The following is a 15,701-nucleotide window of genomic DNA, read 5'->3' on the forward strand; positions in this document are numbered from 1 at the left end:
GTATATCACATCCTCTGCAGTGATCTGTACAAAGACAGCATCACAAACCCAGGTGAATTGCCAGTGCCATCTCATGATATAAATCTCTTTCTTCCTCCCGTGACCTAAAATGGGTAGGACCATAAAAAAGTGGACTAAACTTATAAAAATAAGAGATACTGATTTATGACTTGAAAACAAGAAACACAGGAGAATATTTAGGGTCATATATACCAGCTATTAACATTTCCCCATTCTGAAATATCTACAACTGTGGAACAGTGTCAAATGATGAACTTGCCTATCGGAGAAGGCTATGACATTGTTCCCCAGGTGTAAGTTCTGTGAAAGAACTAACTGTTCCCTGTCACTGCATATACAAGCCTTTTATAAAAGAAAGATGTCACAAGCCAGAGTCCTCAAATCACTTCAATTGGTGACTTTGGAAGAATCTTTTTAAAACTTCGGGCTTGGATAAAACTATCAGAAGGTAATAGAAAGTGTTCTCCTATAGTAAAATGATGAGGTGGTGTGTTGGGGGAGTGGGGAGAAGACTGTTCTAGAACCTGTCTATTCTTTACTTGAGGATGTAGTCAGCCTACTTAGGCAGTGTTTATCTACTGCTATCTGGATTGGTGCTAAGAAATAAAAACACACTAAGTACAGAATGGCTGGGCATGGTGGCTCACGCCTGTAATGCCAGCACTTTGGGAGGCCAAGGTAGGTGGGATCACTTGAGGCCAGGAGGTTGAGACCAGCCTGGCCAACATGGTGAAACTCCATCTCTAATAAAAATACAAAAATTAATGGGGCATGGTGGCATGCGCCTGTACCCAGCTACTCAGGAGGCTGAGGCATGAGAATTGCTTGAACCCTGGAGGCAGAGTTTGCAGTGAGCAGAGTTCATGCCACTGCACTCCAGCCTGGGCAATGGAGCGAGACACTGTCTCAAAAAAAAAAAAAAAAAAAAAAAAAAAGACCCACACGGTAAGTACAAGTTGATTGGTCTGGTGTGTACTAATGTAGGTGATGAGACTATATAAAAAATAAAATTATTGTTGATTCTTAAAGATTTAGGTAGTACATGGAAAGGCAACAAATATTCATTTCTGAGTGCTAAAGTTATTTGTGAACTAGAAATATAGGTTATTCTATATTTTAAATTATTGCAGACATGGGTAATTTCAGAACTTCAACTAAGGAAACAAAGATTTGAAATAGTTCACTGTTGCGGGAAGTCAGGGACCCCGAATGGAGGGACCAGCTGGAGCCGCAGCAGAGGAACATAAATTGTGAAGATTTCATGGACATTTACTAGTTCCCAAATAATACTTTCATAATTTCTTATGCCTGTCTTACTTTAATCTCTTAATCTTGTTATCTTTGTAAGCTGAGGATGTATGTCACCTGAGGACCACTGTGATAATTGTGTTGACTGTACAAATTGATTATAAAACGTGTGTTTGAACAATATGAAATCAGTGCACCTTGAAAAAGAACAGAATAACAGCGATTTTAGGGAACAAGGGAAAACAACCATAAGGTCTGACTGCCTGCAGGGTCAGGCAAAAAGAGCCATATTTTTCTTCTTGCAGAGAGCCTATAAATGGACGTGCAAGTAAGGAAGATATCGCTAAATTCTTTTCCTAGCAAGGATTAATACTCTGGGAAAGGAATTCATTCCTGGGGGAGGTCTATAAATGGCTGCTCTGGGAATGTCTGTCCTATGTGGTTGAGATAAGGACTGAGATATGCCCTGGTCTCCTGCAGTACCCTCAGGCTTACTAGGGTGGGGAAAACACCTGCCCTGGTAAATTTGAGGTCAGACTGGTTCTCTGCTCTCAAACCCTGTTTTCTGTTGTTTAAGATGTTTATCAAGACAATACGTGCACCACTGAACATAGACCCTTATCAGTAATTCTGCTTTTACCCTTTGCCTTGTGATCTTTGTTGGACCCTTATCAGGAGTTTCTGATTTTGCCCTTGTCCTGTTTCCTCAGAAGCATGTGTTCTTTGTTCTCCTTTTTGCCCTTTGAAGCATGTGATCTTTGTGACCTACTCCCTGTTCTTGCACCCTCTCCCCTTTTGAAATCCTTAATAAAACTTGCTGGCTTTAAGGCTCAGGTGGGCATCACGGTCCTACCAATATGTGAGGTCACCCCCGGCGGCCCAGCTGTAAAATTCCTCTCTTTGTACTGTTTATCTTTATTTCTCAGCCAGCCGACACTTATGGAAAATAGAAAGAACCTACGTTGAAATGTTGGAGGCAGGTTCCCCCAATAGTTCACCATTATTCTAGTCCATCTTCCCAACTAATGGTACCTCATTTAGGTCTTCCTACTGTATTTTTTATTATTAGAAATCTGACTTCTAACAATGTTCTAGAATTCTGTTAAAAGTCAAATTCTAAGGAACACTTGAAGACTGTAGCTTGTCATATCTCAAGAACCTTCTGATAAGATTATGTTATGATAGTAATATCATCATCATGGTGATAGAAGGAAAAATTTCCAAGCTTGGGGCTTACATTCTTATTCAAAATGACTCATATTATTGAAAGGCGAGAGAAGTCTTACTTCGTATGCCACAGAGAGGCAATGCAAGAGCAATAGAAGCAGTGTGAGCAAGCTGACAAGGAAGGGTTCTAGACCTGCGGGCGAGGGCTGCAGAAACCATAGCTGATGTTGTGACTGCCCTTGTCAAGTCATTCCACTGAGATCAACACTCAAGAGGATGATTTCCCCAGGAAAGTCACTCAAACGCCAGCTTCATGAATGGATTCCTGTGGAATGTTGTCACATGACCAAGAGGACACACAGAAGGAAATGGGAAATAGACCAGGGAGCAAACATCAACCTGACACCAAGGATGTTTTCAAGAAAGTCCCAGAGCCTTTCCGTTCGTTTAACTCTGTCTGATTGCTAGCTTCACAAATCGTCAGCAACATCACAACAACTGATGCTGTAAGGAAGCCTCTGAGTCCAAAACATGTCATGTTTCTTATTATCTGGTTTCAAAACAATAATACTCCTAATAATAGCTGACAGACATTAAGTATGTAGTATGTGCTAAGCATGTATCTACTTTATTTCCCCCAAAATCTATCCTCTTAAGTAAATACATAATCAAAGAAATGCAAATACAGCAATAGGCTACCATTTCCCCCATCAAAAATAGATTAAAAAAATATATATTTTTTGAGATGGAGTTTCATTCTTGTTGCCCAGGCTGGAGTGCAATGAATGGCATGATCTCAGCTCACCACAACCTCCACCTCCCGGGTTCAAGTGATTTTCTTGTCTCAGCCTCCCAAGTAGCTGGGATTACAGGTATGAGCCACCACACTCAGCTGATTTTGTATTTTTAGTAGAGATGGGGTTTCTCCATGTTGGTCAGGCTGGTCTTGAACTCCTGACCTCAGGTGATCTACCCATGTCAGCCTCCCAAAGGATTAAAAATATTTTAATGAAAATATTCATTGCTGGTGAGGATGCAGCAAGTTAGAAGTGTTTAATATTAGAGTGCAGTTTCTGCAAGCTTTCAAAAATCTATAGCCAGGCACAGTGGCTCATGCCTTTAATCCCAGCACTTTGGGAGGCCAAGGTTGGGGTGTGGTGGGGGAATCATTTGAGGTCAGGAGTTTGAGACCAGCCTGGACAACATGGCAAAACCCGACTCTACTAAAAATACAAAAATTAGCCAGGCATGCCTGTAATCCCAGCTACTCTAGAGGCCAAGGCAGGACAATCACTTGAACCCAGGAGGCAGACATTGCAGTGAGCTGAGATCATGCTGCTGCACACCATCCTGGGCAACAGATTGTCAAAAAAAAAAAAAAAAATCAATCTACAAACATGTTTCAGGAGCTGTAAAATGTTCATACTATGTGATCATCTAATCAGTTTTAAGATGAAATAGAAAATACAGAAAAGCTTGATGCCCAAAGCGGTACCCCAGAGCATGGTAGAGTGCACGGAGAGTGACCAGTTAAGGAAGGGAAATTGCTGAATTAGGAAGATGAAGGAAGGTCTCTCTGAGGAGGTGAGACCTGAATGGTGAAAGTGAACCTTCATTGTATTACTCATCTGTGCTGAGAAATCTGTGCTTAAATTTGCACCTGATTAACAAGCCATGTGGACGCTTGCAGCCTCTCTCAGCCCATGGTGACCACCCTTCCATGCTGCTGTGCAAGTCTGAGGGCTCAATGTAATCATCTTGAATCTCTCCTGGAATGGCCCTTTGGCCCTAAATATTTAAGCTTGTTGTTTAGGCCAAGCTTCTATGGGCTTTCCTGCCATTGTGCTGCTTCATGACACAGACTCAAAATTCAATGAAAAACAAGGGAGAGGCTGGGCATCGTGGCTCATGCCTGTAATCCCAGCATTTTGGGAGGCTGAGGCAGTTGGATCACCTGAGGTCAGGAGTTCAAGACCAGCCTGGCCAATGGTGAAACCCCGTCTCTACTAAAAATACAAAAATTAGCTGGGCATGAGGGCAGGTGCCTGTAATCCCAGCTACTCGGGAGACTGAAGCAGGTAGAATTACTTGAACCCGGGAGGTGGAAGTTGCAGTGAACCAATACCGCGCCACGGTACTCCAGCCTGGGTGACAGAGCGAGACTCTGTCTCAAAAAAAAAAAAAAAAAAGAAGAAGAAGAAGAAAAACAAGGGACAACTTTACCCAGGTGTGGGATTTCCTAACATCTACATCTAATGATTTTCCTGAAGAAAATATATATAAAATGATTATCTATTTTCAAAAGGGAACTCAGACAGTCTGAAGACAGTAGGAATTATATTAGCTAAACACTTCAGCTTTAATACAGTTAGTAACTCTGCTCACCTTCTGCTTTAAATGTATATTTGTTTGTTTGTTTGTTTTTTGTTTTTTGAGATGGAGTCTCGCTCTGTCGCCCAGTCTGGAGTGCAGTGGCACGATCTCGGCTCACTACAACCTCTGCCTCCCAGGTTCACGCCATTCTCCTGCCTCAGCCTTCTGAGTAGCTGGGGCTCCAGGCGCCCACCACCACGCCTGGCTAATTTTATGTATTTTTAGTAGAGACGGGGTTTCACTGTGTTAGCTAGGATGGTCTCAATCTCCTGACCTCGTGATCCACCTGCCTCAGCCTCTCAAAGTGCTGGGATTACAGGCATGTGCCACCGTGCCGGTACCTAAATATATTTTTAATGTACAGGGCAGAGAGCAGAGGACTTTCTAAAGAAATAGGAGCCTTGTTTCTCCATATGCTTGAAAACAACTAAGCATTTTGGGATCATAACTGCTATATAATACATAATTATTTTAGGCATTATAATTTTGCTATAAGTATTTTATAAATTCTGAGTAATAGCATTTTTTTCTTCCTTGGTTTGCCTGAAGTCCCTAATACTAACAAGTGTCTTGAGGGGGAGCCCATTGTTTTCCAAGCCACTCATCTCTGCTCTGTGTGACCTGACGCAAAAACAGTCAGTGGATTTTGACACAGGCAAATAGAAATGACAAATGCATTAGTTTAGACCTTAACCTCGTGTACTTTCTATATAAACAGACAAAAGTTGTTTTGAACTTTGCAGTTGCCATTTAAACTGTAATATGCTGTGAGCATGATGTGTCTAACAGTAAAACAATTCTAGGTCTACTCACTTCTCCCAAGGTTACCTTCAAATACAAAAGCTGTGAAACTTCAAGTCATCGTTTTCATTTTCTTATACTGGATAAGCTAAATGCCTTTGAGGTTCTCCACCTTTTAGACCATCTATTCTTCTCATTTTTATGCATTAGATTTCATTTTATTTAAAAATATATTTATTTTTCCTGGTGACACCTTTGAAATGAAATTTCAGTTTCATAAGGCCCCACCATAGTGATTAAAAGCTCTGGCTTATCAAAATATCCCACCTGCCACTGGCTACATTGCAGATGTTCCCAGAAATTTTTCTTTCTCTTTACTATTGTAGTACATTATACATTGTAACTATCCATCGTATGTTACCTTGCGTTATTTCAAATTATATTTGAACTCTGTGGAGGGCCAGGAGCTTGTTTTAAACTTCTCTGTCATCCACTATAGTGCGTTTGGTATTCAATTAATTAAAGAATATATTAAAATAACAATGAAAATGGTCTGTAATTTAAACATGGGAATGTCACAGAGTGTTCCACTCGAGTCAGTGATTGATTCATATACTTACCCAGGAATGGTTGCTTATCACCTGAGAAGCAGTGACTCCCCCACATGCAAGCATGGCTGCATGTCATAGTTCAGAGGTCATGCATGTACTCTGTCTGACAGACTTCAGCACTGGGCTGGGTACAGTGTGAAGGCAGAGTCATAGAAGCCAACTGGGCACAAGCCTTCATGTCCCTTTTGTAAAGTAGATCATAGGTACCTATGCTGTGCTGGTACCTTAACCCAACAGTAATTATCTGTGGTTCATTGTTTCTATTTTACACATCTTATATTACACTATACTCAACAGCAAATTATTATTAATATGCCATATGTTTTTACATTGTGAAATGGGGTTTGTTACCCCCATTTAATAGATTAGAAAATAGACGTTTATAGAGTAAGGAAATTCCAAACGATTTTGTGGCTAGGCAAGTGGCAGAGCCCAGAGATGAAACTATGTGTCCTTGGTTCTAAATCCACTGGTTGTTTCTATAACCCTCTGCTGTCTTGTAACTATGTAAATGTGTGGAATTATGATTGAAAAGTTATATACATGTGCTTGAGAAATTCAGTGGGGAAAGTATACCTCTAATATGTATCTAGTTAAATATTCTGTGAAGTCTGGAACATAATTTTGTTACTTCTCATTAACAACATATTTTCCTACATCTTGAAAACTTAGAATGTCCATAATTCTAGTATGGAGACTAGAGCTTCTTTTATTACTACCCTGAGTATAATCAGTTCAGACTTTAAGGAACAAGCAGCTCTGTGGAGAGAAAAATCAAATGATACTCTCAGTTTAAGAGCAAGGTCAGGCCAGGTGCGGTGGCTCATGCCTGTAATCCCAGCACTTTGGGAGGTTGAGGCAGGAGGATCACTTGAGGTCAGGAGTTTGAGACCAGCCTGGCCAACATGGTGAAACCCCATCTCTACTAAAAATACAAAAATTAGCTGGGCATGGTGGTGTGTGCCTGTAATCCCAGCTACTCTGGAAGCTGAGGCAGGAGAATTGCTTGAACCTGGGAGGCAGAGGTTGCAGTGAGCCTAGATTGTGCCAGTACACTCCAGCCTGGACAACAGAGCGAGTCTCCATCAAAAAAAAAAAAATCAAGGTCAAAGGGAGCAATTTATTTTAATATGTGTAAAGTAAAATTTCAGGTAATTACTCTCAAGCTATATATTCACAGTTTTAAGTGGTTTTGTCTTTATTATAGAATGAATACCTAAATGAAGATGTGGATGCTAGAATTATTGAATATGAGGATAACCGGCCCCTCTTAGATATGTTTCTGCAAAAGCCAATGGGTTTACTTTCCCTCCTTGATGAAGAAAGTAGATTTCCCAAGGCCACTGACCAGACTCTTGTAGGTGAGTTTTCAGTCCAGTGTGTCTGCATGATTTTATGAATAGAGTCTTGTCATTCTGAATGATTTTTTAAATGGCTTTAAATTATCTGGGAGAAAATAGCTGTCACAAAGCCTGCATATTTGACTTTAAAGAAGAGCCTTTGGATTTAATACCTGGACCAGTGCATGTTTATGATAGGGTAAAATATTTAGTGATAAATTAAGTAAGTTTAAATATTGGACTTCTCCTTATTTTGTGGTGAAGCTCAACCATGGAATCACAGGTTATAAATGACCTTAGAAATTTTCCAGCCCAAAATTAGAAATTGGTGAGCAGGGCAGAAGGACAGCTCTAGAGTTGAAAAGAGATAGTTAACAGGTAGGAAATAAATTAATCTGTGATGTTCTGTTCTATTCATTTATTTAATAGAGGCAAATCGCTTCAAATACCTTAATAACCTCTAAGTTACAGTACATTAATATATGTTCATGATAATAATCCTAAGTCATCAAAGTAAGATTAAATGTATTCATTTTTTGTGTTTGAGAAAGCAAAGGTGTATAATACATTTTAAAAGATCACCATTCAAGCTGGTTAAAATGAAAATGTCTTACTCCTTAAATTAAAAAAGAAAAAAAACTTTAGATTTTTCAGATATCTGAAAAAAAAGTTTTTAAATGCGGAACATTGTATTCCCTGATGATAGGAGGTATTTATTCTGTATGAGAAATACTTGCAGAAAATGTGGATTCACATCTTTCTGTCATTTACTTTGGGTGACATGCAGAGCCTCTTTCTTACCATTAGGTCTGTAATGTTCCTTCTTTCTGACTCGCTGATTGGCTTCATCTCTCCTCGAATTGGACAATACTAGATGGAAAATAAACTGACCCCAAAGTGGTGAGGAAAATCATTTCATAGCAGTCAGTTGATTTTTAGATCAAACGATCCTTCTAGAATAAGTTCTCTGAAAGTGGTAAAATTGTTACAGAAATTCAGCTGCCTTTAAGATCATGTTTTACTTCTCATGTAATCAATAATAATTTATAGCTCTGCAAGTAGAAAAGAGAGCAAAAACACCAGATTTTTAGGCTCATGGCTTGACATCAAACTGTGTTTTACAAACCTCTTTGGTCAGTCTCAAGTAGTTTACTTCCTCCGTACCAGTGGTTCTCAAAATGTAGTCCCCCGCCCAGGAACATCAGCATCACCTGAGAACTTGTTAGAAATGCGAATTCTTGGATCCCACCCCAAACCTACTGAGTCAGAAACTCTGCGGTTAGGGCCCAGCAACCTGTGTTATAAATCCTCAGCCAGGCGCAGTGGCCCACACCTGTAATCTCAGCACTTTGGGAGGCCGATGCAGGTGGATCACCTGAGGTCAGGAGTTCAAGACCAGCCTGGCCAACATGGCAAAACCCTGTCTGTACTTTAAAAATATAAAAAATTGGCCAGGCATGGTGGCAGGCACCTGTAATCCCAGCTACTTGGGAGGCTGAGGCAGGAGAATGACTTGAATCCAGGAGGTAGAGGTTCCAGTGAGCTGAGATCGCACCATTGCACTCCAGCCTGGGCAACAAGAGCGAAACTCCATCTCAAAAAAAAAAAAAAAACCCTCGAGGTGACTCTGATGATGCATGACATGGCTTGAGGACTGATGCCCTAAATCATAATGTAATGGTAGAAATTAATGATCTTGAGTTTTACTTTACCCTGTATAATTCTATTCCAAATCTGCATATATTAGCTGTGTAAAATTTTCTATCTTTGTTCACTGCACATTGTCCTTTTTATGGTAAATAATTCTCACAGTATTCTTTGAGGATCTCGTACATGCTTGATATTTGAGTTCAGTATTTTTCTACAGAAAAATTTGAAGGTAACCTGAAATCTCAGTACTTCTGGAGACCCAAAAGAATGGAACTTAGTTTTGGAATTCACCATTATGCAGGAAAGGTAAGAACTCTTAAGAATTATGACCGAGTTTCTCCTTAGCCTTTTAATGAATAATAGGATGGACATGAAAATTATGGCCCAAAATGTTTATAGATAATGATAATGTCATAGCTGTCTGTTTCCACCCCCACTGGCCCTAATTATGCCCTCTGATGTCCTGTAATCCATCCTGTCCTTTGCCAGCCACTCACTGTGGAGGCCAGACCCACTACAAGGCATGCACTTCTAGCATCTATGCTGAAGAGGTTAAAAGAAAAGTCTTTCTTAGTTTAACAATCATAAGGTTATAGTTTTTCTAGAGGAATTGTTTTTAAGTAACTAGGAAAAAACAATAAAGACACAAAACTGAAAGAATCCTTGGGTGAGATTAGCTGGCAATGGTTACCTGTTTGTTTCTTCTTGTAACAATGCCTGAGGACCTTTGGTATAAACTGCCTTTTTCACACTTTAGATGATTCTCTCTCTACTGCACTCTTTGTCCCTCCTCCCTTTCAAGAAGAGAAGGTGCCAGGCTGGACGTATAGTCAGATAACTGAGCTGAGCCAGATGAATGGATTATGATGCAGTTAGAGGAAGAAATGTCTCTACATTGACAGAAACACATTCCCACAGCAGAGAAATCCTCAGATATGTTGTCCTAGACCCAGAGGATGCTCTCTTCCCTTCCTTCTGCGGAGAATGACAGGTCATTCCTTCACAATGATGTCATAAATATGGGAGGACAAAGAGGATATTCAGATCAAGAAAGAATGTATCAAATGAAAAATACATAAACATAAAATTACACAGAACTTAAAGCATTCTAGTCTGCTTGGCAACCTCCATATGCCTGTCAACATTCCACAGACTTTCATCATTTTAAAAGTATACCTTAAATCATTACAGTTATAGCCTAATGATTCTTAGCATATCATTTTCCAAATAAAGCCTGTTTAAACATTCGTTAAGAATTGCATGCACCTGTAGTCCCAGCTACTTGGGAGGCTGAGACCAGAGAATTGCTTGAACCCAGGAGTCGAAGGTTGCAGTGAGCCGAGATCGCACCACTGCACTCCGGTCTGGGCGATAGAGTGAGACTCTGTCTCAAAGATAAAAAAGAATTGCCTATAATCATTTTATCTAGTTGTTTTTAACAATTAGATTTTAACAATCTATTAGTCTGCTCGGGCTGCCATAACAAAAATATCACAGGCTGCATGACTTAAACAACAGAAATTTATTTTTTTGACAGTTTTGGAGGCTGATAGATCAAAGTGCTCCGAGTGGGGTTAGCATCTGGGAGGCCTCTCTTCCTGGCTCGAAGATGGCTGCCTTCTCAATGTGTCCCCACATGGCCTTTGCTATGTGAGCTGTGAGCATAGGGAGTGGGGAGAGATATCCCTGGTTCCTCTTCCTGCTCTTATAAGAACACAAGTCTTATTGGTGTAGGGTCTTACTCTTATACCTTATTTAACATTAATTACCTTCATAAAGGCCCTGTCTCCAAATATAGTCACGGTGAAAGTTTACATCTTCAAAATCTGAATTTTGGAAGAACACAATTTGACCCATAACAAATACTATATTGGATCATTCCACAAAAATCTTTGGATTACATTGATCTTTAAAAAGTCATAAAATTGGCCAGGCATGGTGGCTCACACCTGTAATCCTAGCACTTTGGGAGGCCAAGGTAGGAGGATCACTGGAGCTCAGGAGTTCAAGACCACCCTGGGTAACATAGCAAGACCTCATCTCTAAACTTTTTTTTAAGTAATAACATTATTTAGAAGTGCCAGAAATGCAAAAAGCCACAGTGTATTTAAATCACTCTACTACTGAGATAAAAATCTATTGTGGCCAATTCAACACAGGTGGATCAATTATCATAGAAACAGGAATGCCTTTGTGGCTCAATATGCTTCCTTTATGCTGCTCCATCCCTCCAAATAGAGAAAAGAAACATACCAAATTCCTAACGTAATAAATGGGAGGAATCAAACCTCTTTGGTCATTTCAACCCAAGTAAAATCAGTGAGACACAGATGATAAGGGGCTACCTTAGTAAATGCTTGTATCCCTGTTGCTGAACATAGAGTAAGCTCATAATGAGTATCTGTTGTTGATGGTGATGATGGTGAGGAGGAGGAGGATGACAATGACATTGATTGTGATAATTATAGCACACGGTATCAACAGGTCCTCTATAATGCAAGTGGATTCTTAGCCAAAAACAGAGACACCCTTCCAACTGATATTGTGCTACTTTTGAGGTCATCCGACAACAGTGTAATTAGGCAACTAGTCAACCACCCTCTGACCAAAACAGGTAAGACAATTTTCCTTACCTGGAAGTTTTCTCAAGCCCAATCAAACAGTTTCTATGTCTGTGCTTTTCACGAATTTCATCCTTAATTTTTCATGTGAATTTGTTTTTGGCACACTAAATATTCATTTGTTAATATCCTCTGCCCCAGATCATGTGAAGAAAATATAAAAATGAATATAAGTAAGCTAGTTTTTCATTAAAGATAAGTGTTTGCAGCAGTCACGCAGAAAATATGGTGGTATCCTAGCTACTCACGACAAGAGTATACTGACCTCCAGAGTTCAGACTTACCTGCGCAAATCAGGAGTGGGCAGCTTTTGGATGATTCTTTGAGGTTCCAAAAGTTTGGTGGGCTCTCTTATTGATTAAAAATGGACGTATCTTTGTTCCACCCAACCATAATACATCCTTGCATTTGCTGTAAGTAGAAAAAACATAGTTTGGGTTGTTTTTCTTTACTGGAGTTTAAAATTGTTCTCTGCATTTCTTTTTTCATAGTTTTATTGAGTATAACTGAAATACAAGAAACAGCACATATTTAAACAGTAAAATTTGATAAGTTTTTGACATACATAAGCACCTGTAAAACTGTCACCGTGGGCCGGGTGCAGTGGCTCACGCTTCTAATCCCAGCACTTTGGGAGGCCGAGGCGGGCGGATCATGAGGTCAGGAGATCAAGACCACGGTGAAACCCCGTCTCTACTAAAAATACAAAAAAATTAGCCGGGCGTGGTGGCGGGCGCCTGTAGTCCCAGCTACTCGGGAGGCTGAGGCAGGAGAATGGCGTGAACCCAGGAGGTGGAGCTTGCAGTGAGCCGAGATCGCGCCACTGCACTCCAGCCTGGGCGACAGAGCGAGACTCCGTCTCAAAAAAAAAAAAAAAACTGTCACTGTGATTAATAGTGAACATACTCATCACTCGCAAATGATGTTTCTCATGACCCTTTATAATCCTTCCCTCCAAACCTCCCTGTTCTATCACCATTTGTTGAAGAGATTGTCCTTTCCCCATTGAATTGCTTTGACACTCCTTGAAAAATCAATTGACTAATAAATAGGTCTATTTCTGGACTCTTTCTTGCGTGTCATTGATATTTATCTATCTTTAGGCTAATACACATTTCTTGACTACTGTAGCTTTCTATAAAGTCCTGAAATCAGGCAGTACAAGTTAACCTAACTTTGTTCTTATTCAGGCTTGTTTAGGTAATTATAATTTGTTTGCTTTTCCATATACATTTTAGAATGAGCTTGTCAATTTCTACCAAAAATCCTGGTTGGGTTTTGATTGGAATGCACCGAAACTATAGATCAGTAATGGGAGAATTGGTATCTTGCCAATATTAAATCTTCCAATCAGCACAGTATAGCTCTCCATTTATTTAAGTCTCCCTTAATTTCTCTCAGCAACATTTTGTAGTTTTTGGTGTACAAGTTTTGCACATCCTTTGTCAAATTATCTGCTAGTGTATCACATTTTTATGTGATTATAAATGGTAATTTTTAACTGAAATTCTGGTTTTCGCCAGTATGTGAAGTCTAATTGATTTTTGTATATTGATTTTTTGCCCTGCAACCTTGCTAAGCTCATTTATCAGAGTAGCTTTTTTTGTTAATTCCAGAGGATTTTCTTCACAGATGATCATGTCATCTGTGAAGAAAGAGTTTTGCCTGTTCTTTTCCAATATGTTTCCTTTTGACTTCTTTTTTCTTGGTTGCACTGGCTAGAATCACAATGCAATCTTCAGTGTTGAACACAGGACAGGTTGCAAGAGTGAATATTCTTGCCTTTTTCCTGATTTTGAGGAAAGAGTAGTTAGTCTTTTAGTCTTTCACCACTGAGTATAATGTTAACTGTAGATTTTTTCATAGATGCCATTTATCAGGGGATAAGTTACTTTTTTTTTTAATTCCTAATTTCCTGAATGGTTTTTTTCCACAAATTCCATCCAGTATTTGTCTTTTTGTGACTGGCTAATTTCATTTATAGTGTCCTTCAGGTTCAACCATGTTGAATAGTATTCGTGTGTGTGTGTGTGTGTGTGTAGACACATTTTCTTTATCCAGTCATCCATTGATGGACACCTAGGTTGATCATATCTTGGCTTTTATGAACAATGCTGCATCTGTTAAATGGTGAGTGACTGATTTTTTAATCATTCCTGGGAAAAACCTCAAATGGTGATGATGCACTGTACTTTTTATATATTGCTGAATTCAGTTTGCAAACATGTTTTAAGAATGTTTGCATCTATGTTTATGAGGAATATTGCACTATAGTTTTCTTATGCTTTATTTTGTGACTTTGGAATCACAGTAATGCTGGCCTCATAGAATAAATTGAGTAGTATTGCCTTTTCTTCAATTTTCAGGAATAGTAGAATAAGTATTATTTCTTCCTAAGTTGCCTTGTAGAATTCACCAGTGAAGCCAACTGGGCCTGAAGGATGTTTTGTGAGGTTTTCAACTACAAATTCAATTTGTTTAATAAATATAAAGCTATTTGAGTTATCTGATTTTTGAGTGAGCTTTAGTAGATTGTGTTTTTTAAGAAATGTATTTCATCTACATTGTCAAATCTATTGACACAGTTGATTACAACATTTTCTTACTATCCTTTTAGTATCTGTAGATCCTGAAGTTATGTCAGCTCTCTCATAAGTGACATTGGTAATTTGTGTCTTCTCTCATTTAATTCTTGATAGATTTCCTAGACATGTATTAATTTTATTGATCTTCTCAAATGGTTTCATTGATTTTTTTTATTGGTTTTGTTTCTATTTCATTCCCTTTTTCTTTCTCGTGTATCTTTGTTGTTTTCTTTTGCTGCTTACTTTGTGTTTTATTTTGTTTCCTTTTTTTAATTTCTAAGGTAAAACTTAGATCCTTGATTTAAGAAGACATTCTTCTAATATCAGCACTTATATGGGTTATTTATAAGAGTTTATAAGGTTTCCAAATATGGTGAGATTTTTCAAATATTATTTATGGACTTCTAATTTAACTTCATAGTGTTCAGAGAGTATACTTTGTATTATTTAATCCATTTAACTTTATTGAGATATGTTTTAAGACCCATAATATTATCTGTCTTATTTTATTTTCATTTGCACTTGAAAATATTGTTTATTCTGCTGGTTGTTGGATGAAATGTTCCGTAAATGTCAATTAGGTCCACTTGATTGAGAGTATTGGTCACATCTTCTGTATTCTTACTGTTTTTCTCTCTCCTGGTTCTATCATTTACTGAGAGAGGGATTTTTAAATATTTGGCTATAGCTGTCAATTTGTCTCTCTTTTTTTTCAGTTTTTGCTCATGTATTCTTAAGCTATATTATTAGGTAAATAAACATTTAAAATTGTTATGTCTTCTTCATGGATAGACTCCTTTGTTATTATGTAATGACCCTTTTCATCCTTGGCAGTATTGTTTGTTCTGAAATCTACTTTGCCTGATATTGAGACTCCAGCTTTCTTATGATTAGTGAGTGAATGGCATATCTTTTTCCATACTCTTAATTTCAGCTTATTTTTTTTCTTTATATTCAAAGTAGGGTTTTTCTAAACAGCACATAGTTGGGTCTTGTTTTTTTTAATCCAGTCTGACAATCTCTGCCTTTCAATTGAGATGATTAGACGATTTACATTTAATGTGATTAATGATTTGGTTGGATTTGACTCTTATCATCTTGCCACTTGTTTTCTATTGGTTATATTGGCTTATTTTCCCAGGCTTTACCTGAGTTCTCTCACTCCCTGCATTTCAGGCTGACATTTCTCCAGGCAGAAAGCTGGCACAATCAGAGGGCTCACCTTATTTGTCTTCCCTCTCTTAGGGATCAATGTCCTTACACTGCTTGACACACAATGTATGAAACCTGTTTTTCATTTTGTATGTCTTTTTAGTTGTTTGAGGTGCAAAGGTTAATCTAGTC

General features: G+C 38.7%; 1 protein-coding gene across 1 annotated transcript in view; it reads left to right on the forward strand.

Annotated features, from left to right (window-relative positions):
• Nucleotides 1–15,701, forward strand: part of MYO3A (myosin IIIA) — a 282,829-nt gene that overhangs the window by 202,989 nt on the left and 64,139 nt on the right. The window contains exons 21-23 of the mRNA XM_055274926.2: nucleotides 7,369–7,522; nucleotides 9,369–9,457; nucleotides 11,636–11,765. Coding sequence (XP_055130901.1) covers nucleotides 7,369–7,522; nucleotides 9,369–9,457; nucleotides 11,636–11,765 — 373 coding nt within the window. The remainder of the gene's footprint in view (nucleotides 1–7,368; nucleotides 7,523–9,368; nucleotides 9,458–11,635; nucleotides 11,766–15,701) is intronic.

Source organism: Symphalangus syndactylus, chromosome 4 (genome assembly GCF_028878055.3).
Source record: "Symphalangus syndactylus isolate Jambi chromosome 4, NHGRI_mSymSyn1-v2.1_pri, whole genome shotgun sequence".
In the NCBI taxonomy this organism is placed as follows: domain Eukaryota; kingdom Metazoa; phylum Chordata; class Mammalia; order Primates; family Hylobatidae; genus Symphalangus; species Symphalangus syndactylus.